The sequence below is a fragment of the Solenopsis invicta genome, chromosome 13 (genome assembly GCF_016802725.1).
Source record: "Solenopsis invicta isolate M01_SB chromosome 13, UNIL_Sinv_3.0, whole genome shotgun sequence".
NCBI classification, from domain to species: Eukaryota; Metazoa; Arthropoda; class Insecta; order Hymenoptera; family Formicidae; genus Solenopsis; species Solenopsis invicta.
This window is the reverse complement of record NC_052676.1, coordinates 3,176,643-3,202,620: the sequence shown is the minus strand read 5'-3', so window position 1 is coordinate 3,202,620 and position 25,978 is coordinate 3,176,643. Positions and strand designations below refer to the sequence as shown.

Sequence of the window (25,978 nt, the reverse complement as noted above, 5' to 3'; positions counted from 1 at the left end):
AAATTAAATTTATATCAAATATCAAAATATTGTTTCTATGTTTCAATGTATTTTTTCTTTTATAATTATTTCTTTTACATATATTTTACTTAAAAAAACTTTTAACTTGGAAAAAAAATAATGTATTAAAGTTTATGTGTTTCAAAAATAATAGTGAAGTTAAAATTTAAATCATTTAACAAAATTAATCAGTACTTACTGATAATCGAGGAGTAGGGATGCTGGATGCGTAGCCGGTGTCCTCAACATCGTTGCTACTTCAGCCGATTATTCCCTGTCGCAGAATGGCATTGAAAGCAGCGACGGTGGCGGCGGCAAAATTACGCGGCAAAATCCTCACCAAGGATAATGTCTTCGTGAACCTGCGTAATATGGAGTTTGTGGTGCGCGGGCCGCTGCAAGTCCGGGCGCAGGAGATCGAGAAGGAGCTGCAAAAGGTAAGGACGTACATACATAATTTGTGTGTATCAAGTGCACCTTTGTTGTTGCGTGACTAAAAAAGATTCCATATTTTTGTGCTACATACTCTCTAAATATCGTAGAGCGAAAAGCCTGTACAATTTTTCATGATGATCCGTACAATTTTCCGTGATTCTTAACTTTACTTTATAAAATTTAAAGTTTCTTAATAACATTAATTTGTTTAAAAAAAACAATTATTTATCTAAAAAAAAGAGTGTTCTTTTTGCTATAGATGATAACGCTTAGCTGTTTTGTGAACAAGTACAATGAAAAAGAAAGCTTATCGCTACCACGTTTCTTGAACTGAACTCGATCAATGTGGGAAGGAGTGTCAAGCAGGGTGGTGCACTATTCCTAGGCTGGATAACTTTTTTTTCTTATGGGGGAAAACAAAGTCTTTGTTAATCTTAATAGTAGTTACAAATTTTTCTTTTTCACTCTTTAAATCTCGTAGAGATTGCACAAACTGCATTTTTACTTTGTAGTAATGAATTTTCACTCTACAGAGTGAATTTTCATTATTATTATGGCAACAAATCACTCGAAAAATTGCACAGACTTAATTTTTACTCTACGCAGCACTTTTTATCCGACGGATGTGCTGAAAACGTTCTCAGGATATATTTATTATATAACAACACTCCGATTTCAGGTATTTATATCAGCAAACGCGATGACGCAACGATTGCCTTAAGCAAAATAACTTTCTTTTCTATTTTATAGATTAACAAGCCGAATACGCACATATGGTAGCTCCTTATCACAGTTTATCAAACTCGGGGCACGACTATGGCTACGTTCTGTTTCACACATACTGCGCATGATATGTCATTTTATCCTTTTTTGACATTCGGGGATTTATAAAGATAAAATGATAACATGATACGTAAAATGAAACCCATATACCCCATGTCATTGCTAACAGGAACAATATTCTACTGCACTCATGACAAGCAAAAATACAGAATTCAATTATAAAAAAAAGATTTAAAATTGAAAATGTTGAAAAAACACAAGATATCAAGTTTATTCTTTTTAACTGAACTAACTTATTAGTTTAGATTTTATCTTTCTTCTTCCAACGTGAGAGGAAAAATATAAACTGGAAAAATATAAACTGTGAAGTGTTACAGCAGTTCAGCTAAAAAAACAGGCCTGTACTTTTATCTGCCGAAATAAATGTTTCTTTGTAAACGATGACTCTTCCACAAATAATCTATGCTTTTACAAATATACAGATTACGTAGAATGTACGTTGAAAAAAGAGTTTGATAATAACTATCATTTGGAATGAAATAATGCCAATTAAATATTCGGCTAATTTTACTAAATGTTTAAATAAATATTTAAATAAGTGTAGCAATACAACCAAGTATTTGATAACTCTCTAAATCTTGTAAAATAAAACGCTACTCTAAAAGAATGAAAATTTTGGACACATGCAATTTTTTGAGTAATTTATTTTTCTACAAGATTTAAAGAGTATACTAAATATTTAAAAAAGTAAAATTATTTTTTATGCATTAATCAAATATTTAATTATCATTAATTACAAACGACATTTGGTAGCTATTATCAAATAAAAGTTCCCAGTCTACTCGAAGCACTTTTCCTTGAAGACGTCTACTCAAGACGCACTCTTCAGAACGGAATTTTATTTTGAAAAATGACATTCACCCTCGTAATCCACAAACTAAACTTCGAACAAATCCTACTTTCTATTGAACTTCAAGTGAACTTGCTGCTTCTATAGCCACTGAACAGCTTAGTACATTTAAAAATTAATCACGCGAGAATTACGAATTGAGTCTGATCATCGTTTTTCATCAGTAGGGCGTCAAAAAACCCTTCAAGGAGGTAATTACAGCGAACATTGGTGATGCCCACGCGATGGGCCAGCAGCCCATCACGTTCCTGCGGCAGGTGCTCACGCTGACAGTCTCGCCGAATCTTCTGGATGATCCAATTTATCCGGAGGATGCGAAGAAGCGCGCCCGATGCGTTCTGGAGAGCTGCGATGGCGGCAGTGTGGGCTCATACACACATTCGACCGGCATCGAGTATATTCGCAAACATGTTGCGCGATACATTGAGGAACGTGATGGCGGCATCTCTTGCGACTACAACAACATCATTCTTTCGAACGGAGCTACTGACGGTATTAAGGTGCGCAGACTGAAAGCATTTTTCTTATCGTCATTTCAAGCTCTTCGTTTAGGCTATTATTGCTGTATTATGTGCTTTCCATCGTACTTTTAGCTTATTTGGTATTTTTTTTCTTTTCAGTCACTTTTAAACTTATTCAACGAAAGGATTAACGACAAACCATCCGGCGTGTTGATCCCGATTCCGCAGTATCCTCTGTATTCAGCCGTTTTAGCGGAGTTCGGTCTTGCACAGATTGGATACTATTTAGACGAAGACAACAAGTGGTCGTTGGAGATTAGCGAGTTGGAACGAGCACTGGAAGAGGTCAAAGGCACGTGCAATCCTCGCGTGCTGGTGGTGATCAATCCCGGTAATTCGACCGGTCAAGTCTTGACTCGCAAGAACATTGAAAACGTCATCCGCTTTGCCCAGAAGCATCACCTGTTCCTACTGGCCGATGAAGTCTATCAAGACAATATATATGACAAGGACAGCGCGTTCCACTCTTTCAAGAAAGTCATGACGGAGATGGGCGAACCGTACTCGAAGATGGAGCTTGCGTCATTTATGTCCATCTCAAAAGGTGAGTGTGAAAAGGTGAGATTGGAATACAGTTTGTTAGGAGTTACAAAAATCAATTTAAATATTGAACTTTCAGTAATTTGACCAAAGCTTGTGTTAAGCATCAATATTTGATTCAAGAGGACATTGAATCCTGGTTAGAACGTTTGATTTATGAATAATGATTTTAAAAGAATTTTATGTTAAAGCATTTTGTTTTTAGGATACATGGGAGAGTGCGGGATTCGCGGCGGGTATGCCGAGATCATCAACATGGATCCGGAAGTGATGGAAGTACTATATAAATCGATCTCCGTGATGGTATGTCCTACGGTACTAGGTCAGGTAGTGATGGATGTCGTGGTGAATCCTCCGCGACCGAACGAGCCATCATACGAGCAATTCCAAAAGGAAAAGAAGGAGACACTGCGTTCCCTAGCAGAGAGATCGCAGCTTGTTGTCGACTCGCTTAATAGTATTCCAGGATATAAGGTAACTGTTTGTTCACGGATTAGCCAATGGAAGCTGCATAAAAGCATTCTTTAACGTCTTACCTTTGTTCTTTCCAGGCGAATCCGCCAATGGGCGCGTTGTATGTGTTCCCGCGCTTCGAGCTGCCACCGAAAGCGATCGAAGAGGCGCGAGCAAAAGGTCAGGAGCCGGATGTCTTCTATGTGTTCAAAGTGTTGGAGAACACCGGGATTTACGTGTTTCCGGGTTCGGGCTTTGGTCAAATACCCGGCACGTACCACTTCCGGACCACGATACTGCCTGAAAAAGAAAAAATCAAAATAATGCTTGAAGCACTAAAGCAATTCCATCTTAAGTTCCTTAAGGAATACAGTTAAATAATATTTTTACTTGAGAAATTTGGCATTATAAGAAATATATGTAGAAATAAATGAGAAATGACCGCATGAGGCTGTGCATATTCGCGCGAGGACTAATTCCAGGTCTGAACACGCTTTGTTAACGTGAAATAATTTTATTACGATTAATGACTTATTATCAAAAAACTTTCCGTATACGGTGTCATTATTACGTAGTGTATTACGGAGTATAGCAATCATGACAAAATTTTAAATTTATTGTATCTAAATGTAAAAAAATGTAAATCATTGATGTGAAGAATACCTGTAATTTATTTATTTTTATATTTTTGTAATCTACTGTTACGATATTTTGAAAATAATCTCAAAATATACTGTTGTGACAAATATTATGTAGTAATTAACAGGAAAAAAAGTTGAATACATTGATTTTGTTAACTTAAACCACGATCAATAAATTTTGAACCGCGATATCTTAAGAACAATAAATTCAGGAAACATTTTAATACTAAAATCAGTACGGCATTTAATTTATTTTGTTTTTTACTTTACTCTCGTAGTTCATCAATTTTAAACTTGTTTTGTGAACAGTAAGTCTCAAAAGAAGTTGTTTCGCGTAAAAGGAAAAAAGTTAATATATTAAAAAATTTAATAAAGTGTTTTGTAGGCATATCTCTGTTGTCGAGCACGGCATTGCCGATCATGATATCATATCTCCGATATCAATTATGCGTTCAGCCGAGCAGCGTGAATCCCGAAGCTGTGATTGGCTCCGCGGGATCATATGATTGGTTCTGATTCGTTATTGTCGTTGTGCTCTCACGGCAAAACGCCAAATTTGACACATGGTTCGTCAGTTCTGCCGGAGCAGCTTGCGAGCATTGTACATAATTACATATACAATATACAGACACTTTATACAAGGGACTTGGCTTGCATTAATTTATCTGCCGATTATCCATTCTACAGACTATGCGTGACAAAGTCCCTACAGTTTTAAAATAACTAATTAAAGTTAAAAATTAAATTATTTAAATTTAATAAAATTAATTGACAGCTGACTGGTAGCCGAGGGGTAGGGACGCGCAGCAAGTGTCTTGCACCATTGATATACTCCAGTCAATTATTACCTGTCGCGGCATGGCATCGAGCACGGCGACGAGACCGCGCGACAAGGTCCTCACCGAAGACAATGTCTTCGAGAACCTGCGAAAGATGGAATTTGTGGTGCGCGGACCATTGCACGTTCGAGCGCAAGAGATTGAGAAGGAATTGCAGAAGGTAAGAACGTACAAAATCTGTGTGTATCAGGTGCATCTTCATTGTTGTATCGTGATTGGAAAAAGTTCATATTTGTCCCCGACATACTCTCTAAATATTGCAGAGCGAAGATCAAACCTGTGCAATTTTCCAAGTGATTTTTTACACTATGAAATTTAAAAAGTTTGTTAATAACATTCATTTGTTTAAAAAAATATAATTGTTTATTTTAAAAAAAGTGTGTTTTTCTTGCTGTAAATGATGATGCTTAGCGTCTCTATCATAAAAAAGAAAACTTAGCGCAAGGCGTTTCACGTTTCCTAGGGTCAATGATAAAACTTTTTCCCTATGGCAGAAAAACATGAAAAATGAAAATCTTTACCATTGAAGTTAACGGAGAAATTTTTCACTTTTTACGTTTCCGTCTTAGAGAAAAAATTTCATCATTGACCTCCTAATCTGAATTCAATCGAAGAGAGAGCGAAGGAGGAGACGTCAAAAGCAGTGCGCTGCTTCAAAGCTGAGTAACTTTTTCTCTTTTGGCGTGAATAATCTCTTTGTTAATCTCAATAGTAGATACAAATTTTCCTTTCTCACCAGATTGCACAAATTTAATTTTCACTTTATAGAGATGAATTTTGTCTCCACAAGAGTAAATTTTTACTCTTATTAAAGTGATGAATCACTCGAAAAATTGGACAGGCTTAATTTTCACTCTTTTAAAGTGACGTTTTCTCTTCAAGATTTAGAGAGTACACATTTCAATTTCTGGAAAAGGGTTGTCTCGCGCAGCACACTTTATCCGATGAACGTGCTGAGAACGTTTTCAAAAGATATTTAGAAAAGCTTGGAAGTAAATTAAAAAATTAATCATGCCAGAATTGTAAATTAAATCTGATCATCACGTTTTTCATTAGTAGGGTAACAAAAAACCTTTTAATGAGGTGATCACAGCAAACATGGGCGATGCCCACGCGATGGGTCAGCAGCCCATCACGTTCCTGCGGCAAGTGCTCACGCTGACGGTCTCGCCACATTTGTTAGACGATCCAAGTTATCCGGAGGATGCGAAGGAACGTGCACGGTACGTTCTAAGGGGTTGCGAGGGCGGTAGTATAGGCTCATATTCACAGTTGGCCGGCATTGACTGCATTCGCAAACATATTGCGCAATACATTGAAGAACGGGACGGCGGTATCTCTTGCAACTACCACAACATCATTATCTCGAATGGCGCTTCTGAGGGTATTAAAGTGCGTAGTCTGAAAACATATATATTTTATATCGTTGCGTCATTTGAAACTGTCTATTTAAAGACAATCTAGCCATCTACCACAATCTACCACAACGCTCTAATAAGCAAGAATAGATTGTCAATAGGATGTCAAGTAGTTTTCTTTGTCGACTAGTGTTTTTGAAAATAAAAAATAACACTAATCGACAAATAATTTTGGTCAATTAACTTTAATATCCAAATATTTAGAATAAATGTTTTTCACGTGCTAAATTTGTAAATAAAAATGTTCTATCACATCAGGTTTTTGAGAAAAATGAGATTAAAACTAACAAAAAATGATTTATGAACTAATCAGACTATTATTGCTACATTTTGTATTTTTTCATCGTATATTTATCTGATTTGGAATTTTTTCTTTCTAGTCAATCTTGAAGTTATTTAACGAAAGGATTAACAACAAACCTTCTGGCGTGTTAATCCCCATTCCGGAGTATCCTCTGTACTCAGCGACTTTGGCAGAGTTCGGTCTTGCTCAGATTGGATACTATCTAGACGAGGACAACAAGTGGTCACTGAAGATCAACGAGCTGGAACGAGCACTGGAAGAGGTCAAAGAAGCGTGCAATCCTCGTGTGCTGGTGGTGATCAATCCCGGTAATCCAACCGGTCAAGTCTTGACTCGCAAGAACATCGAAAACGTCATCCGTTTCGCCCATAAGCATCACCTGTTCCTGCTGGCCGATGAAGTCTATCAGGACAATATATATGACAAAGACAGCGCGTTCTACTCTTTCAAGAAGGTCATGACAGAGATGGGCGAACCGTACTCAAAGATGGAACTCGCATCGTTCATGTCCATCTCGAAAGGTGCGCGTGAAAAAATGAAATCAGAATACAGCTTGTTAGAAGTCACGAAAACCAATCTATTTAAAACATTAGATTTGCGGCAATTCAACTAAAGCTTGTATTAAAGTACGCATTGAAGAATCGTGAATTAAAAATATTAGGACACTCAGAATAGATCATGTCTTTATACAGTTCAGATGGATTTGTCTTGCGGTTCTTAAATTACATTCATGATTTTATCGACTCAACTGAAACTCAGTATTTAATTCGAGAAAACATTGATTCTTGATTAGCAAATTAAATTTATGAATAATAATTTTGGAAAAATTTTGTGCTAAAACATTTCGTTTTCAGGATACATGGGCGAGTGCGGGAGTCGTAGTGGTTACACCGAGGTCATCAACATGGATCCGGAAGTGATAAAAGTGCTGTTGAAATCAAAATTGTGCCCTAACGTTCCCGGTCAGGTGGTGATGAATGTCATGGTGAATCCTCCGCGGCCGAACGAGCCGTCATACGAGCAATTTCAAAAGGAAAAGAAGGAAACGCTGCGTTCTCTAGCAGAGAGATCGCAGTTCATCGTTGACACGCTCAATAGTATTCCAGGATATAAAGTAACTGTCTATTCACGGATTAATAAAAAAAAACTGCACAAAAGCATTCTTATAATGTCTTTCCTCTTTTTTTCCAGGCAAATCCGCCAATGGGTGCAATGTATGTGTTTCCGCGCATCGAGCTGCCATTAAAAGCAATCGAAAAGGCGCGAGTGCAAGGTCAGGAACCGGATGTCTTTTATGCGTTCAAGCTGTTGGAAAGCACCGGGATCTGCGTGATCCCGGGTTCAGGTTTTGGTCAGATACCCGGCACGTACCACTTCCGGATTACGATACTGCCTCAAAAAGAAAAAATCAAAACAATGCTCCAAGCACTAAAGCAATTTCATCTAAAGTTCCTTAAGGAATACAGTTAAATATTATTTTTAGTTGAGAAATTTGAGATTAATGGAGTAAAAGTAGAAATTAATTATCAAGAATTGATCGCATGGGGCTGTCCATATCCGCATAAGGACTAATTCCACATCTGAGCACGCTTCGCAAAACTGAAATATTTTTATTATGATTAATAACTTATTATCAAAAAACAATTATCGCGTATGATGTTGTTATTGTGTATAGAAATCATAACAAAACTTTAAAATTGTTGTACATAAATGTAAAAAATGTGAATTATTGTGATGAAGTATAAGTACCTGTAAATAATATCTGGTTATGACAATATTACGATTAACATTATGAAATAGCCAATAAGGAAAAGAGGTTTGATTTAAGAATTGAATATTGTAGTCATCATTTCCTGTTTTTTTCTCAGTTAGATTACTTATCAACTATACTGTAACTAGTGCAACTATTTCTTATGCTAATACATACACGTTCTATATTGCTATTTACAATAATAATTATTCAAACTAATCAAAGATCTGCAGCGAGCCTTTCTATCTCCTCGACGAAGAACTTCATGTCTGCTTCCATTACTCCGGAGTTTTGCAGCACCAATCTGAAGAAGTTCGGCATATTTCTTAACGTTTGATACGTAATCAGCATTGTCCCAGCTCGCACCATTCGTTCCTTGATTATCGGCGCAATCTTCATCAAAATAAAATCAAAATATCAACAGAAGAAAAAATAAATTAAGAATTAAAAATGTAGATAGTATATAGATAGTATATAGGTACATCGAAAAAAGACCACTTTACGTGACAATATAAAAAATAACAATCAAAGTATTTAAATTTATCTTGTCAATCCAGGCAGAACAAAATAATCTGCTTATCTTTCCAAATTCATTGCTACGTATCGCTACTGAGCATTACTCGGATAATTTATTTGTCAACTAAAATAATTTACTAAAAATTCAAAATATTAATTAATATATAATAATTATTACTATATCAAAATCAGTCAATAAATTATTTTTTATATTAATGTTGTTCGGCTATTAATCAATGCTATATAATATATCAGTATAAACTAAAATTGAAAATTAATTAAGAGCGATTAATTTTTTAATCAGCAATAATAAATTACTTTCCATTAATTGAATTAACAACAATCACAGTTACATGCAATTTATTTTAATCGCGATTCTTAAGATTTACTTTAAAACAATTAAAAAATTTGTATTGCTTATTATAATCAAAAATTAAATTATTAATTATAATTACTAATCGATAAATTGATAAAAATTTTTCAAATACTGTTTTGCACTTCGTAATATCGTCAATTATGTTGTGTTACTTACCTTGTGGAGTACCTGATCAAGTTCCTGGCCGGCCAGGTGCCTCTTCGACGGCGGAACGTAACGGAAGCAAACGTTGGTGCACTCCGGTTCGACGAGCAGGTGCCAGCCCTCGCGTGCCCTTATGAGATCGGCGAAGTAACGCGAGAGTGCGAACACGCGGTCGACGTGGGCCTCAAGGCCGCGCGTGCCTTTCGCCTTCCACATGTACCAGAACTTGACGACGTCGGCGCGGCGACCGCACTGCACGTGCCGATCGCCGCAGTCGAATGATGCGTCGTAGAACTTGTCGTTCTGGAAGAGATAGCTCGCCCCGCAACCGTGCGCCGCTTGCAGCAAACCTAAGTTAAGAATAATTGAAACTCTGTTATGTGATTATCACGCGATTATTACGCAATGTCCTAATAGTTGAGATAAGAGGGACTTTTTGGGGGATTTTAATTTCTGTGATTACGATTTTTATGATTATTAATCAAATTATGTACAAGAAAAAATATAAGGATAAATAAGAAACCTTTGTGGCGAAGCAGCAGGGTGGAACACTGCTGCGGCGCGGCGAGCAACTTGTGGGGATTCCAGGTGACGGAGTCGGCGAGATGAAGGCCGTCCAAGAGGCCGCGATATGCTGCGGAGACAAGTGCACCGCCGCCCCATGCGGCGTCCACGTGGAACCAAAGCCCATACTTCTTGCAGACCTCCGCAATATCCTTGAGAGGATCGAACGCGCCTATCACAGTAGTGCCAGCGGTGGCGGACACCATGAGCGGCGCGGCACCCTCCTCGATGGCACGGGCGATCTGAGCCTCCAGATCGGAGACTACCATCTTACCGCGGGAATCGACCTTCGCCAGGTATACGTTGTCGTAACCGATGCCCAGAAACGCGGCAAGCTTCTTTACGGAATAGTGCGCGTCTTCCGACGTGAACACTACCAGCCGTGGCATCTGCGATAATCCGGTTTGCTTCAGGTGCGGATATCTGAAATTAATTACGTTGATAATTTTATTTGTTTAGTTCCGACGAGATGATAAATGATCTCGTGCAATTATACAAAAACAACAATGCAATGCATATTGCAGTGCAACGTTGCAGAGACATTGTAAAGATTTTTGTGCAATATAAATGATTTCTTGATAATATTTCTAATGGCAAACATTTTGCTATTTGTCGCAGAAACATTTTGTTTGGAAATGTTACAATCTTGCAATGAAATGTTTCTGCAATGTTTCTGTGCTGTATGGGATGTTATAACGATGGTAATAATTTAGATAGAGAAAAAAATAATATTGTATATATATAATAAAATAAATGATTTCCTAATAATATACCTTGAGAAGAAACTGGTAAATAATCACCTATGGTGACGCGCCAGGTTGATGGCGTATCCGTTTGCCATGGAGCCGCCGGGACAGAAGAGGCCCTCGCCGTTGTGCCAGCCGATAATGGAGCGCATCTCTCGCAGCACATCCTCTTCCATCAGGGAGAACACCGGGGACACCTCGTAAGTGTAGACGGACGGATTGAGTGCGTCGGTCAGCCACTGGCCCAGCAACCCATATGGATCCAAACTGGAGAACAGCTGGTTCACGAAGTGCGGATGGCCCGTCTTCACGCTGTACTTAATGACATCACGCGTCAGTTTCAGCAGCTCCTCGTGGCTGACACCTTCGGCCGGCAACGAGAGATCGACTAACGAGAGATCGACTACGGAGCGCAGCTCGTAAGGATCCACCCACTCGACCACGCGATCCTCCCCAGAGGTGGACTACACGATATGAAATACAACATATGAATTAAGAATCTCTTTAAATTTTTTGTAAAATTTTTCATATAATTTTGCAGGTTACTTTTTATAAACTGGTTCTTGGCAAAAATGTTTTTTTTAAATTCTTCATATAATTTTTCATATAAATTCCAGAATTTTTCAAAATTTCTGTGTAATTTTATAATTTTTTTAGAAAATTTCTTAGACTTAATTTTTATACGAACTAGAACATTTTTCAGAAGCGTTAAGAAAATTTACATATTTTCTAAAATTCTTTATATATGTCAATTAAATTGATACATAACGTATATTAAACATATGTTTAAAAATAAAATATTTAAGCTTTTCAAGATTTCACATTTTATATTTTTCCGAAGAAAACTTATAAAATCAGAAGTTTAACTTCTTCAGAAATTTTTTTATACATTAAAAATATAAAGAATTTTTAAAAATGTAAACATTTTTGTACTAAAGATATGTATGTTGAAAATTTTTTAGGTAGATAATCACTTTTTTAATTCTTGTGGACAAGTGTAAATCGATTCCTTCTCTAGGCAAACTACACCATCATTGTCATAACTCAATAGAAAGTGATTCCTTTTTAGATAATAAAAATGACCGATTAAGGTCATTTCCTAAATTATCTCCAATTTCAAAAGTCTAAATATCACGAAGGTAACAAGGATTTGTTGCATGATGTTTTGCAACGTGCCTCGCCGACGAATTCTTGATACAATTTGAATTTAACTTTCTCTTGCCAAAAATGTTGAAATACGAACAGTTTCTTCATTATACTAAGCGAACAAAAGAACGCCGTTTTTTGCAAATAGACAATAAAATGTTGTCCGTCGTTTAACTTTAAATGTATTTTACTTCAATGATAATTTAGCTCGACGCTTAATCACTTTAAATGTCTGATTTAAAAAAATCTCTTAAAAATTGTAATAAAAAGATTCAAGGAACTAAAAAAAATCAAACAGGATATCTGTTAGGAAAAATCGATTTTGAATTTCTCAAGGAATTAATGAACAAATTCACAGAATATGCCGCATTTTTCTCGAGTAAGCGATATAATACGCTCTCATTAAGGATTGCGTTTTTTTTTTATTCAGTGCATGTCCCTGGTCGGGCACTTATATGTGATTTGCATTTAATTTGCTGAGAAGCGTGGTATATTAATATGATCCTGACGATTTAATTGCCGGCAAATCATCCGTTGCTACTACTGTAATTTGCAAGTAATACCACTCTTATGCTTGCCAAACGGCATAAATTCCACTGCATTTATGATGAATAGAATAACATTAGCATAAAAATGCAGCGCGCGTTGATCGCACGTTAATCACTCCGTGCACATCCACGATGTCAGGCTATTAAGGATCTAAGCTGGCGTTTATGGCATTAGGAGCAAAAATCCTAAAGAGTATTTTTCCAGAGATTTTAACTTTAAACTTTTCTTTTGCAACATTGCGAAATCGCACATCATACGTGATATCGCTTTCGGTATCATTGCAATAATGACGATAACGTGATAGAATCAATCCGAGCGATAGCATTCTCTATGGAGACAGATATGTAAATTCAAGTACGGAATAGAACAGAATAATTTACTATTGTTGCCAGATGTCCCGGAAATATGAAAAATTGTGCAAAATATGAAAAATTATATGAAATAAAAAACATACACATATACGTACAATACATTAAATATAAATATATAGATATTTTCTACATAAATGTAAATTAAAAACTTACTTAATTTTATATAAACAAATGTAATTAAATGGCCCAATTATTGATATTATCTTAAATATGGAAAATTCGATCTTAAATACTTTTTTGAGTATATTAATTATATTTATATTTTTTATACACAACTAAATTTAATTTTACTTAAATTAAAAAGTTTAACTACTCTTTTACTAATTAAAAAAGGATCTAATTTCTAGTATTCAGGACACTAATAATAATTGAACCTCATTTATATCCTATGCACTTTGAAAACAAAGTTACACGTGCATCTAGATCTGTTTGAATTTCTCCACTTCGTTTGTTAGTGTAGAAGCATCTTTGAGGAAAATCTTAAGAAGGTGAAAGTAAAATATTCCGACCTTTAAAACTAACTTCAGGAATATTATTGTACAATTATTTCACTAACAGTAAGTTATAACAGATGGATAGTTCTAAGACTTGTAACTTTTCCAAAAAGTATTTATATATTAAAAATATGTCTGTATATATGGAATAAAGTAAAAATGAACAATAGAATAATCTATTCCATACTAAATAAAGTTTTCTTCTTTTAATATAGTCTTTTTTGTTATTTGTTTAAGAAACTTGCACATAAATTTGTTTCAGAATTTTTAACATATTAATACTCATTCTTTATTTAAAAAAAAATAATATGAAAATTATTTCTCTTATTATATAATTTTCCTTCCTATTATTTTTTCTCTATATATGAATAGAGATTATACAAGAGAAAGAAAAAATATATTTTATATATTTTCTAATTTATATTCCAATTTTATACATTTGTGTGAGCATTGTTTCACTTTCAATTAAGATTTTATGCTAAAATCAGTAAAAAATGAGTGAGTGCTGTCGCTAAGTTTCAGACTCACCTGGAACACCGCCCGCTGCAGGACGAGCTCAAAGAAATCCCTGAAGAGTTTCTCATGGGCGTCCCGACTCGGTATGCTGCGGAAGTCCCGTTTCTCGCTGCCTCTTTGTGCCTCGGTGCCGTTGGTGAGACCCGAAGGAGCCAGAATCAACGGGACATTTTTTTGCGGACATTGTTCTCCGGACGTCTTCCGCCTTGTTCCCGCGGATGGTCCGCCGGTACTTCCGGATTCAGTTCGCACCAACGTGACGCCGTTGGTGGTATCCTCGTTGGCGGGCATGACTATCGAAGCTCGATCGATCAGTCTGGACCCGCGACGACGAGAACGGTTTCCTTTATACGTATTAACGCCGTCGATCAAGGACTTCTCCCTCCAGTACTCTCTCCGGCTTTTTCCCGGACTTCAGAGCGTTTCCGCTTGCGTTACCCCTCGCGCGGGCAAAGAGTCTCTTCGATTTTAGTTCGGAGAATCAGGAGACTCCGGAAATCCCCGGAAGAAAGTCAAGGGGCGGTCCCATCGGACTAATTAAAGTGTACCGATAATGATAACAGCTGCCGAACAGATTGAAAGGTGATTCATTCCGGGGAAACTCATCAGGAAAATTCTTCTGCGTCATTTGAGACCGAACCCTATAACGTTGCAATATTATTTATTATTATTTATTATAATATAATATTTCTATAATATTAAAAAATATTGTTTTAATATAATTTTAATTTTTTATAATATTCGCATAATATTCTAGGAATATTGTAGCGCTTATAGGGATTCATGTAAAAAGAAGAGACTGGTGGAAAACTGCTCTTCTGCTTCCAATGCATACTGAATTTTCCATCTTCTTTGTAAATTTCAGACAGCACAAAGTGACATTGCATACCGATCACTGCTTAAGTTTGAACTGAACCATTCGAATTTGATGTTCACATCTTTTATTTCAAACTATTCGATTGAACACACGGTATACTCGAATCTCTTATCTGAGAGCCCTAGAATAAACGCTACTTAGGTACCCACGTTGAAGAATGAAGTAATAAGCCCGCCGGCAATTAGCGGTAGGATAATTATCATTAAGCATTCATTTATATACACCAATGGGAGACCGTGCAGCAATATGCAACAATATCGCGATCTCTCCTGACCGTGACGGGGAAAAGTGAGATCGCGAAGAGCCTTCGAGTCGCGTTAAACGTTCCTCCCGCATGTTACGAAATAACAATGGCTTGTTCGCGTTTTTGTTTAGCGAACCCCGTCCTCGTTCCGCACGCACGGAGCCAAGGACGTTCACAATTATTAGTAAAACTTGTAAGAATCGCAACCTGACAAGATATCGAGATGCTCGTGAACACGATTGAACAGGATCATACTTACAAAGTAACTTTTTTTTCACATTTCTTGACGCAATAGAAGGAAAGTCCACCATCCTTTCGACTTTCCCCCTTCGGTGATTCACTCTTTGACGTCAATTCCCTATAAGCACGTAATATTATTTTTATATTAGAAAAATTAACTTACGCAACTCTGATAATCAAATGTAAATATATGTAATAAGAAGAATTTTCTATAATGCATTATAATTTATAGTATAATAACAGTAATTTTATTCTATAATAAAATACATGTGCTTAATTTTATTCTATAATACAACATGTAGGCTTAATTGTCGTACCTGTTCATGAATATTTTAGGTTTGTTCGCATGCTCCAATGTAGACCAGAAAGCACTTGGATCACTTGGATCAGTTTCATCACCAATCACAACATTGTACATTGATTTGAACGTATTGGAGCGTGTTGAAGTGAGTGGAAATATGTTGAAGCCTGCAACGCGAACAAACCTTGTAAGTGAATGTCTCCATTAAAACAAACGCATTTATTTTACAGACAACTATTTTCCTTGTATTTCCAATCGATTTCAACACTGACAGCTGGATTGTAATATAAATCTCATCGTTGAGAGACAACAAATTGTAAAAAAAAATAATATGCATCTAATAAAATAATCAGAGACCGTAGTGTGACTACTGCATTGTTTTTGTAATGTCAAAGTGTGCTGTATTTTACAGCTAGGCACCTGCTAATAGGATGCATGGCCCCGATACGATTCGTTAACGTCGTATATTTATATAAATATTTATTAATGTTGTGTCGGCAAACATTTATGCCATTATTACTGTAACAAAATATTTCCGCCGCGGTCTTAATGCACACAAAATGTCATAACGTGATCGCTCAAATGATGGAAAATTCCTCAATGTCGCTACGATTTTGCAAACAATATTGTGCGCCATAATTAATTTGTTTTTGCGGCATTAAACTACTTTTCTGCTTGGTTCCGCATTATATTTGCAAACTAAAAAAAATGTGTGACACAAAATTTAACGTCAATTTAGTTCATATCAATCTGCGACAAACGGGAATTTGTACAAGCTTTGCCTTTAATTAACTGATTTCTTAAACAATTTCATTATAAAATTATTTGTACTTTGTATGAAGATTTTTTTGAAGGGTAATTGAAAAGATTTAAGAGCCATTCAGATAATTTTGATTAACCTTCTATTTTTACAAATTGTCGTCGAAAATTGACATAAATAAATTAAGCAAAATTTTTATATCAAATTAAATTGTTTGTCTTCTTGAGGAAAAGATTTAAAAGTATAATCAAAAAGACAATTTGAATAATCAATTTAAATATCTCTGCCTAATATTAAATTAAATACTTTTAAACTATGGATAATAACTAGCCGATATGTCGGTTAAATCGCAAAAGTATTTGACAGAACTTTTGGAACAATAACATATTCTTATTTTTACATTTATAATTAAATTAAAAATTTCTAATGAAAAACATATTTATAAAATTTTTTGTAAGATTACAAAAGTGTAAAACATTAACAATGATTAAAAAAAAAAATTGATTTGTGCAGAATTTGTATTTGTTGTTCATTATAAAGAAATAAATAAAAATAAGAATTAAATATTATTAGAAATGTAATTATTATAAAAATAATATGCTTTTTTAATGTGTATTTTTTATATTAGTTACTCGGATATATTACAGATTACTTTTATTTTAGACATTATCATTTTGAATGCAATTCAAAGTGGCGGGAAGCGGCTTCGTCTCCCGCGTGCGGTTAACTTCACGCGGCAAGATCGACGCTACATTCACGCTACCGCGGCGACGCTATTTATCCCGCTCTTAATTTCGCAAATCATGCATTATTTTCCGCAACATTGTCGAATTAACAAATAAATACGCTGTCCTTTATAATGATTATTTCCCAATTCGCTAGAGCAAGCGTGTTAATTCTATAAAATATCAGCGCGCGTTACTTGCAATACACGACAACATATACTTGTCGTTTGGTCAATTATTTGTGCAATATATTTCTTCGGCATTAATTATTACACGCAAGCGCGTCTTCATGGATTATAAGCACCGAATTTTTATTGTCCGATAATCAACTTGGCAGTAAATCTTATTGCGAGATTAATCTAGATTTCGCTCGCCTATTTAATCAGTTTGCGACTGACGCCACTCTTCTGCAATCAGACGAAAGTGCAAAGATGGCATTAAGCCGGCTTCGTTTCCGCGCGGTCAACTTTAAGCGTCGAGATCAGCGCATCTCGCTCGCGTCGCAGCCGCGCTGCGCAGGTATATCGAAACTACATTACGCGATGATTGATTTGGCAGTAAATGTTAATGCGAATATAAGTTTCGTTCACCTGTTTAACGTATCGCGATGCCGATTCGTTCCGCAGCCGATCCGTCCCGCGTCCATCGCGTCCTTGGAAAGAACGAATGGAGTTAATATAGGCGCGAAGCGGCTTCGTCTTTCTCAAGCGATCAACTTCACGCGTCAAGATCGACACTACGTAAACGTATCCCGCGCTTTTTAACTTCGCGTTCATGCACTTTTCGCATTACGATGCAAATCATTATTATTTTATGTTGAAAATGTGTCTCACATTATAATTATACTTTTAAAATAAAAATAAAAACAACAAAACTCACTCGTTCGGCGTTAGAGAGAGATGAATAAATGAAGAGAGCGAAAGAGAGGGGGCTCATTTCCGAGGTGTAGAAAGTGCAAATAAGTGACGATCGGCCCTCTACTTCCGCCACGTTCCTTGTTCCTAACCTCTCTGTTATTCAATCTGATTCAGTCATGGTGGCTCGTTCGGCGAGGTTAGCGCGTTGCGCTGACACCGTCGTCGACGTCCTCGGTAATTGATGACTGACAGTGTGCAGCCTACCTACAAGGATGTTCAACTTCCTTAAGACGCGCGCGGTCTCGATGCAGAATGCACGCATCGCGTCGACACGACCGGCCGGGACCCAGTGCCGGCTATGCTCCTTCTGCAACTTTCATCATCTGAACCCACCCCGTGGTACGTAAACACGTGTGTGTATTTATTCGAGAAAAACATTATTTAAGAACGATTGCGAGCAACGTATTGTGGTTTCGCGAGCTTTGGCCCTCCCTCACCTTGTCGAGTCTCCTTACGCGACTTTCTCTTTTTCTTTTTATATTAGTCGTGCGACAAAGAAACCACGTTTTGTGATCACAATGTGATCAGTGCAGATTTGTTTCCATGTTAAGTGGTGTAGAGCAACGTTATCATGTGTTATCAGCGGCATCAATCAATTTTTCTTTGCTATGTGTTCATGTAGAAACGTAGATTTGCAACTCAAGATATTTTAGACACTGTAGACAGACTAATGGTCAAGGTCTATTGTAAGGTGATGGAAGATTATATAGAGATTGAATAGAATTCTCTGAGGGATTGATCCTCCTTTTGCATTCGCATCTTGTAATAACTTATTGTGTGTATTTCCAGCAACAAGATGTTCGTTGACTCGCTGTTATTCAACGACCGATACAGTGGAACTGCAAGCTCCCCTGCAAAAGAAGGTCAAACGTCGCTCGAAGAAGTATGCAGAGTTACTGGAAGGTATGTAGAAGAGTATAAATTAAAATACGTGTAAAGTAGACCTGTGAAAGTTATCGTTTCAAAATTGCTGTTACTGTTTGCCAAATCAAAGAGGTAACTAGATATTAATTCTAAAAAATAATATTACTTTTACTAAAAAAGTAACAATTAACTACTTTTTCCATTACTTCTTTAATACTAAAACAAAATCAAATTAAAACAAAAACAAAAAATTACTTTTCTAATGTTTTTTGTTAAAATATTAATGAAAACAATATTATTTTGTATTTCAAATTTGCAAAATATTGAAAAAGTTTTTAAAATACAAATTCAAAATACAAATAAATTTTTTATTTTTACTAAATTTATAAATACATTAAAATTTATATTTTTTTGTATTTTCAATCTTGTATTAAATAATTTTAATATTTAAATGATAAAATTATTCTTAATTGTATGCAACAGAATCTAGGCACTTTAAATGATTTTAAATGTGTCGAAAACTAGTTAAAGACTGAACACACACATAATGGAAATTATATTTTAAATAGATTTAAAATGTAAAAAGTAACTACTATGATAACAGAGTTACAAGAATAGTATTACTTCCAATCTTGATAATTAATGGATAATATATAATTAATAATCTTCTATTTTGTACCACTTTAGTAACAGATCAGACAACCAACAACAGGAAAGCAGCAGTTCACAAGTTGAGCTCAGCTCAGGTGTCCCTCCTGGTTGGTCAACCTAATATTACACTGGACAAGCTGCATAAGATCCCTAATTTTCGTCTTAAGAAGGAGTCAATGACGACACAAATCAAGGACACCCATAAAAAAACTAGAGTGAAAAAGAATTTGATTTATATGGCAAGTAGAAGTATTTAAATTTCATATAATGCACTTCTAAGGAAAAGACCCAAGTTATATGACACATATTTCTGAATAGAAATATTTAATTTTTATATGCCTGAATATTTATACTTTTTGAAGAATTTGGAGTTTCTGTATATTTTTTCAAAGCTCCCCATACCTAAATTAGAAAATTCTAGAGTCTTTTTTATATATTCTTTCTGTACAAACCTGGGTGACTCATGTCCAATTTCTATTTAGGAAAATTTCTCAAAATTTTACAAATGATCTTCGATAATTATACTACATTTTTTTGCAAAGCAATAAAGTACAGACATTTGTTATCAAAACTTGAAAGTATGTTCATAAATTTTTAATGATTTTTTAATCACTTTAAATGGTTGAAAAAATAGATGTGAGATGCTTAGGTTTGTAGAGATAAAATGCTGTTTTTCACAATGTGTTATAAGGATTAAATATTGATATCAAGAATATAATTTAAATTATAAACATAATTTATATTAAATATATTAAATATTGTAATTATAATTTATTTAAATATAATATTAATTAAATATTATAAGTATCATATGAGTTTAAACCACCTGCAGAGATTAAATTGACATATCGATTTTAGGACGACAAGGTGGATAATACGCATGGCGTCATACTTAAGGAATCCGACGAGCAATTGGATGACACATCGGAAGTTGTGGAAAATCTGAAAGAGTCCGGCATGAGCGATCAAACCGCTTTGATTAAGGATTCTTCCTTCCTGGATATGCTGCAGCAAATCGACAATAATGAGGACAGTATAAACAAAGATAAAAATCAGGACGATACGTAAGTATGATTAAAATTGAAACAATTTTTTTTATAGAAATTTTTTTATCATATTTTTTTAGTGTGCAGACATCTAAATACAACATGGTTTCAAATCCGTATGCTATGATTCCCTTCATGAGTGAGGCCGAGCTTGAGACTCGACTTTCTGATCACAATCTGATCTCTCAATTATTGGCGCATATGGACGTTTATATACAAATCAATATGCCACATAAAGCCTTCAAGATGCTCACGTTGAATAAAAATCATCTTAAACGCAGCAAAATTTCCACCGCCCCACTTTATAATCTACTTCTGAAGGTTCACATTTCCAACATGCACGTGGAAAAAGCGTTCGAGATCTACAGGATAATGAAGGTGGATTCTGTCAAGCTAAACGTCCAGACGTATGCTCTCATGTTCGAGATAATCGGAAGAATGAAAAATCCGGAGAAACGCGCAGGTTAATAGAATCAACATGGTTTTTAAAAACAGCTATATAAAAAATATAAAAAAGTCAGATATTAAAAAAAAATATTTAAGGTAAAAATTTCAAAAGTATAAACAGAAAATGTAAATCAACTTTTTACATAGCAAAACTTTTTACCTGATTAATTATAATTTTTTTTAACAAATTTAAAATGTTTTAAATGATTCGATTTTTCTAGTCATAATAATGTATATTTGACATTTAAAATGTTCTATAGTTTCTTTCGAAAAATTTTGATTTTAGTTTCATTAATTCTGTGATTTGCAGAAGTTTTATAAATAATGAACTTGACAAGAGAGTATTTAATATGCACATAGACATCTTTCTAACTCTTGCAACAATTTTATAAATTGATCGTGACTGTTTGCAGAGAGCGCGGCAGAAGTGATGACGGATATGAATCGCAGCGGCACCTCTTTCAATGAAATAATGAATGTGTCGCCAATGAACACGACACAGCGCAATACTATTCTTCAGTGTATAAGATTATTGGATCCGAAGTACCATGTACAGCACAGAAACGTCGACGTCGCGTATAGCTGCAATTTACTGCAGAATCTGACGATGAACAAGTATCAAAGCCCAGCGAAAGGAGTAGTAACCATGAACGAGTTGCAGAACATGGCGCGTACACAGATCGACCTAGAGAAGCAGTGTAGGGTGGATGTGAAGAGTGTCGCATTGTTCACCGGAGATTCTGACGTTAGACAGCAGGCTATCAAACGAATCGCGGAATGGGAAGAGAGCTGGAAGTCGTCTGTAGCTCAGGCTTTTGAGAGAAACTTGACTTACTTGAAGCAGAAAGAGACAAAGATGAAGACTGATTTCAAGATCTTGTATCCCTTTCTGCAGGTGTTGCCCAAGGAGGAATACATAAACGCAATTCTGAATGAGATCAGCCAGCTGACCAAGTTCTCCGAGGGGTACAGCTACACCATGACGCATCTTTATCTAACATTGGGAACATACATTTACAAAAGATACGAATTTCAGCAAAAAATGAAAGACGGTATTATAGAAAATTCTATCGAGGTCTACAAAAAGTATTTAGAATGGTACATGCAGAAGGACTCCGATGACAAGATCGGTAACGGGCGTGTCAAGTGGCAGCAGCTCGTTCACGAGGCCGGAAAGTCTGGCATTTGTTGCGAGATGGCGGTGCCCGAGTGGTCCCGCAACACTCTGATAAACGTTGGCAAGTTTTTGTACAATATCATTGTAAACGACGTGAAGATCCCGCACGTACCCAAGCCTGGTGCGCCCGAGCGGCAAATACCTGCGTTCTATCTCCTCTTCAGACTCCATTCCAACAAGTTTTTGATGGAGGAGATTAAGCCTCATCCTCACTTGCATAGATTCTACAAGGACTCGCATTCGGAGACACTGTCCTTCGAGACGATTTCCTTGCCGACATTCTCTCCGCCGAGACCTTGGATTGACATAAACACCGGTGGTTATCTGCTCTCCAAGGTACCGTTTGTACGCGATATCTATATGAAACCGTCACGCTTGCTGAAAAACACGCCGACGAAACAGCTGTATCCCGTGCTCGACTGCGTGAACCAGCTCGGTTCAATCCCATGGAGGATCAATGTGCCTATATTGGATATTCTGATCCAGATCTTCAGAGAGGGTGGCTCGAAGGAGCTGAATGTACCTCAACCATCTACGGTAGTCCCATCTTCATCGGAAGTGATCTCGAATGAGACGGATAAGAATAGCAGAGAGATAGCGAAGCTGCTGCTCCAACTCAAGCGCACGAGAAACGAGATGTACGCACTGTGGTGTGACTGCCTTTATAAGTTATCCCTCGCTAATCATTTCAGGGATAAGGTATTCTGGATGCCACATAATCTGGATTTTAGGGGCAGAGCATATCCGATCCCGCCTCACCTAACTCATCTCAGTTCGGATCTGGGCCGCTCGATTCTCATGTTCGCCCAGGGCAAGCCGTTAGGTCCGGAGGGTTTGGACTGGCTGAAGATTCACACGATAAACATGACTGGTCTGAAGAAGAGGGAGCCGATGCACAAACGGCTGGAATTCGCGAACAAAATATTGGACTTGATCGTGGACAGTGCGAGGAATCCTCTGACGGGAGAGATGTGGTGGGCTAAGGCCGACGAGCCATGGCAAACTCTGGCAGCATGTAAAGAGATAGATAACGCTCTGCAGGCCCCGAACCCGGAAAAGTACATCTGCCGGCTTCCCATCCATCAGGATGGCAGTTGCAACGGTTTGCAGCATTACGCTGCACTCGGGAGGGATCTGATAGGAGCGAAAAGCGTGAATCTGTATCCCTCGGACAGACCGCAGGACGTGTACAGCGTCGTCGCCAACATGGTCGACGAGTACAGGAAGATCGATGCGGAGGCTGGCAACAAGATAGCCAGAGCCCTGGAGGGACACGTCAGCAGGAAAGTCATGAAGCAGACCGTGATGACCACGGTGTACGGCGTAACAAAGTTCGGTGCCAGGCTGCAGATTGCCAGGCAGCTCAGCGACTTGAAGGATTTTGATCAGAAGTATGTTTGGAGTGGCAGCATGTACTTGGTTGAGAAGACGTTTATGTCCCTCCAGAGCATGTTCGAGAGCGCGAAAGAGATACAGAATTGGTTTACGGATTGCGCCCGTGTTATTACGATCAGGTGCAACCAGTATATACAATGGGTAACACCACTGGGCCTTCCAGTCATACAACCCTACTCTAAACACAGCAAGACGATTAATCCAAAAATTAAAGTATTCAGGTGAGCACATTAACACTATTTGTACATTTTTTTATATTTATGTTTGTTTCTTCTGCATGGTTGAAGATAAAATTTTAAAAATGTGAGAATTCTTGTACCTAAATTTTCAGAGCTTTTTTTGAAATTATTTCGTATGTCTCTCGTGTTTACTTTATTTATAAAAGTAAATAATTATGTCTACATAAAATAAAATCAAGATATAATCAATCATAATTTAAAATATTTTATATATACATTTTTTTGTATATAAATATATTTTTTTATAAAATTATATGTTTGATAAATTTATATTAAAATATATTTGTTCTGCCCGGTAGTGGTCCAAGCACGTTAGTAAGGTATTTTAGGATCGTTGCTGCGCCCAAGAGTAGGATTCGAGGAAGGGCCACATTGACGAGTCAGAGATGGTAGACACTCTTGATTCCAACGTTAATATATAAATATATATTTCTTCAAATTGCCCTTTTTACACTTGACGTATAATTATGTCGATCGTATACGTGGTTTCATGGACGACCTGGTATACAGGTCTCTTTGCGTTATCTTCGGATTACGTTACCGGCTCGACGTGTAAGTCACGCACGGCGAATAACATACCGGTCAGCTGTTCGATTGACTCTCCCGTCGCTTTCCGATTTGGTCGCACTATTTATTCACAAATTTGTCAAATGGTTCGACCAATCGTGTTCTTGCAAAATGCAGCTCCCACGCTTAGCCGAAATACAAATACCGGAAAGCGACTCAGCAATTGCTGGCGTAGCGCAATAGTATTTCGGAAGCCCAAAAGACTATCAGCGTCTTTCGATACTTTTGCGTATGCAGAATTTGAATTCGATACGCATATGCATAGCAATGGGAATCTTAATTGATTTCCTGTTGCTATGCGGGTTGTTAGCGTGGTTGTACTGGATACAACATATTAAAAAGTGTATAAAATTATTTTATATACTAAAAATATATAAAGTTATAGTGACGTACTTTTTAAAATAAAATTTACGTAATACAAATATTATTTACAGAAAGCTGGACACTGTGAAACAGAAGAATGCCTTCGCGCCAAATTTCATCCACTCGTTGGATTCTTGTCACATGATGTTGACGAGCTTATACTCGGAACAGGCAGGAATCACGTTCATGTCGGTGCACGATTGTTACTGGACACATCCATGTACAGTGGATATTATGAACAGAGTAAGAATAAGAAAAATATTTGTATACACTAATGCAGATACTTTTGAATGAAACCTTAATGTACAACGTCTTTCACTTTTTACAGATTTGTCGGGAGGAATTCATCGCGCTTCACAGCGAGCCCATTCTCGAGGATTTGTCCGAATTCTTTTCTAAAAAATACACGAAATACTATACGAGTGATGGACGGTAAGTTCTTCGCATATTTTTTAAAGCCTTGAAACTTTAAGTCTAGATTATTAGAGAAAGTCCATGGATTAAAAATTTGAAAGCGTGGATTATTAAACAATTGGCAAGATGAGATATGCATTTTACTAAAAGCGTCTAATTAAAATTTCAGACTTATACCGATAAAAAACAACGATATCGCACTGGAAATTTTCAAGCAGGTGCCAAAGAAGGGTAACTTTGACATCAACACAATCCTATCGTCTCGATATTTCTTTAGTTGAACATCTTGTATTTATTACGAAAAACATACTATTTATGCGAATATAAAACACTGTAAAGTTTTAACATGGATTGGCTTTTATATGCGTTGTACGAACTACCCAATGTAATATACATTAGAATATGTATATAAAATAGATTCTAAGATAATATGTAAATAGCTTGTTAGGACAATAAATTATCAAAACCTCAAGTGTGCTACACATATAAACATCTCTCCTCTGCGCTGTACACTCGACTTAAAAGGAAGAAAATCTCAAGATTAGGTTTAAGATAATTTTAAATATAAAATCAGATCATACAAATACTGTCTTTAAATTTGAACTCAGATCTTAAAATTAAAATTTAAAAGAATCAAAATGTTTTTAGATAATATTTTACCATTCTTATAAGTTTAATATTGAGTAATCTTGTTACTTTATTCAACCGGAACCTTGAACCAGAGAGGAACCTGAG

At 36.4% G+C, this 25,978-nt stretch overlaps 4 protein-coding genes across 7 annotated transcripts; 3 read left to right on the top strand and 1 right to left on the bottom strand.

Moving 5' to 3' along the window:
* Positions 1-105: 105 nt before the first annotated feature.
* LOC105202386 (alanine aminotransferase 2) lies at positions 106-4,510 on the top strand. 2 transcript variants are annotated; one of them, XM_011170871.3, is made up of 5 exons: positions 106-437; positions 2,296-2,628; positions 2,749-3,193; positions 3,395-3,663; positions 3,741-4,510. In XM_011170871.3, exons 1-5 carry the CDS (start codon positions 285-287, stop codon positions 4,017-4,019), a joined length of 1,479 nt encoding a protein of 492 aa, XP_011169173.2. In that variant the 5' UTR covers positions 106-284; the 3' UTR covers positions 4,020-4,510. The 2 variants fall into 2 exon arrangements, with proteins under 2 accessions (XP_011169173.2, XP_011169174.2); XM_011170872.3 differs by having other exon boundaries at positions 303-437; positions 2,293-2,628; positions 3,741-4,051.
* Positions 4,511-4,554: 44 nt separating this feature from the next.
* Positions 4,555-8,314, top strand: LOC105202385 (alanine aminotransferase 2). 2 transcript variants are annotated; one of them, XM_011170869.3, is made up of 6 exons: positions 4,555-4,884; positions 5,059-5,282; positions 6,182-6,514; positions 6,921-7,365; positions 7,699-7,958; positions 8,036-8,314. In XM_011170869.3, exons 2-6 carry the CDS (start codon positions 5,142-5,144, stop codon positions 8,312-8,314), a joined length of 1,458 nt encoding a protein of 485 aa, XP_011169171.1. In that variant the 5' UTR covers positions 4,555-4,884; positions 5,059-5,141. The 2 variants fall into 2 exon arrangements, with proteins under 2 accessions (XP_011169171.1, XP_011169172.1); XM_011170870.3 differs by lacking the exon at positions 4,555-4,884 and having other exon boundaries at positions 5,149-5,282; positions 6,179-6,514.
* A 365-nt stretch (positions 8,315-8,679) lies between these two features.
* LOC105202384 (cysteine sulfinic acid decarboxylase) lies at positions 8,680-17,821 on the bottom strand. 2 transcript variants are annotated; one of them, XM_011170867.3, is made up of 8 exons: positions 17,754-17,821; positions 15,695-15,845; positions 15,397-15,495; positions 14,029-14,657; positions 10,995-11,404; positions 10,154-10,617; positions 9,643-9,980; positions 8,680-8,987 (listed from the first exon to the last, which is right to left on the bottom strand). In XM_011170867.3, exons 4-8 carry the CDS (start codon positions 14,305-14,307, stop codon positions 8,814-8,816), a joined length of 1,665 nt encoding a protein of 554 aa, XP_011169169.2. In that variant the 5' UTR covers positions 14,308-14,657; positions 15,397-15,495; positions 15,695-15,845; positions 17,754-17,821; the 3' UTR covers positions 8,680-8,813. The 2 variants fall into 2 exon arrangements, with proteins under 2 accessions (XP_011169169.2, XP_025994300.2); XM_026138515.2 differs by lacking the exons at positions 15,397-15,495; positions 15,695-15,845; positions 17,754-17,821 and adding an exon at positions 14,906-15,061.
* Positions 17,822-18,166: 345 nt separating this feature from the next.
* On the top strand, positions 18,167-25,715 carry LOC105202387 (DNA-directed RNA polymerase, mitochondrial). Its single transcript, XM_011170874.3, has 9 exons — positions 18,167-18,419; positions 18,870-18,983; positions 19,632-19,834; positions 20,454-20,659; positions 20,722-21,104; positions 21,502-23,881; positions 24,901-25,072; positions 25,158-25,261; positions 25,413-25,715. The coding sequence occupies exons 1-9, from the start codon at positions 18,293-18,295 to the stop codon at positions 25,522-25,524; spliced, it is 3,801 nt and encodes a 1,266-aa protein (XP_011169176.2). The 5' UTR covers positions 18,167-18,292; the 3' UTR covers positions 25,525-25,715.
* Positions 25,716-25,978: the final 263 nt, after the last annotated feature.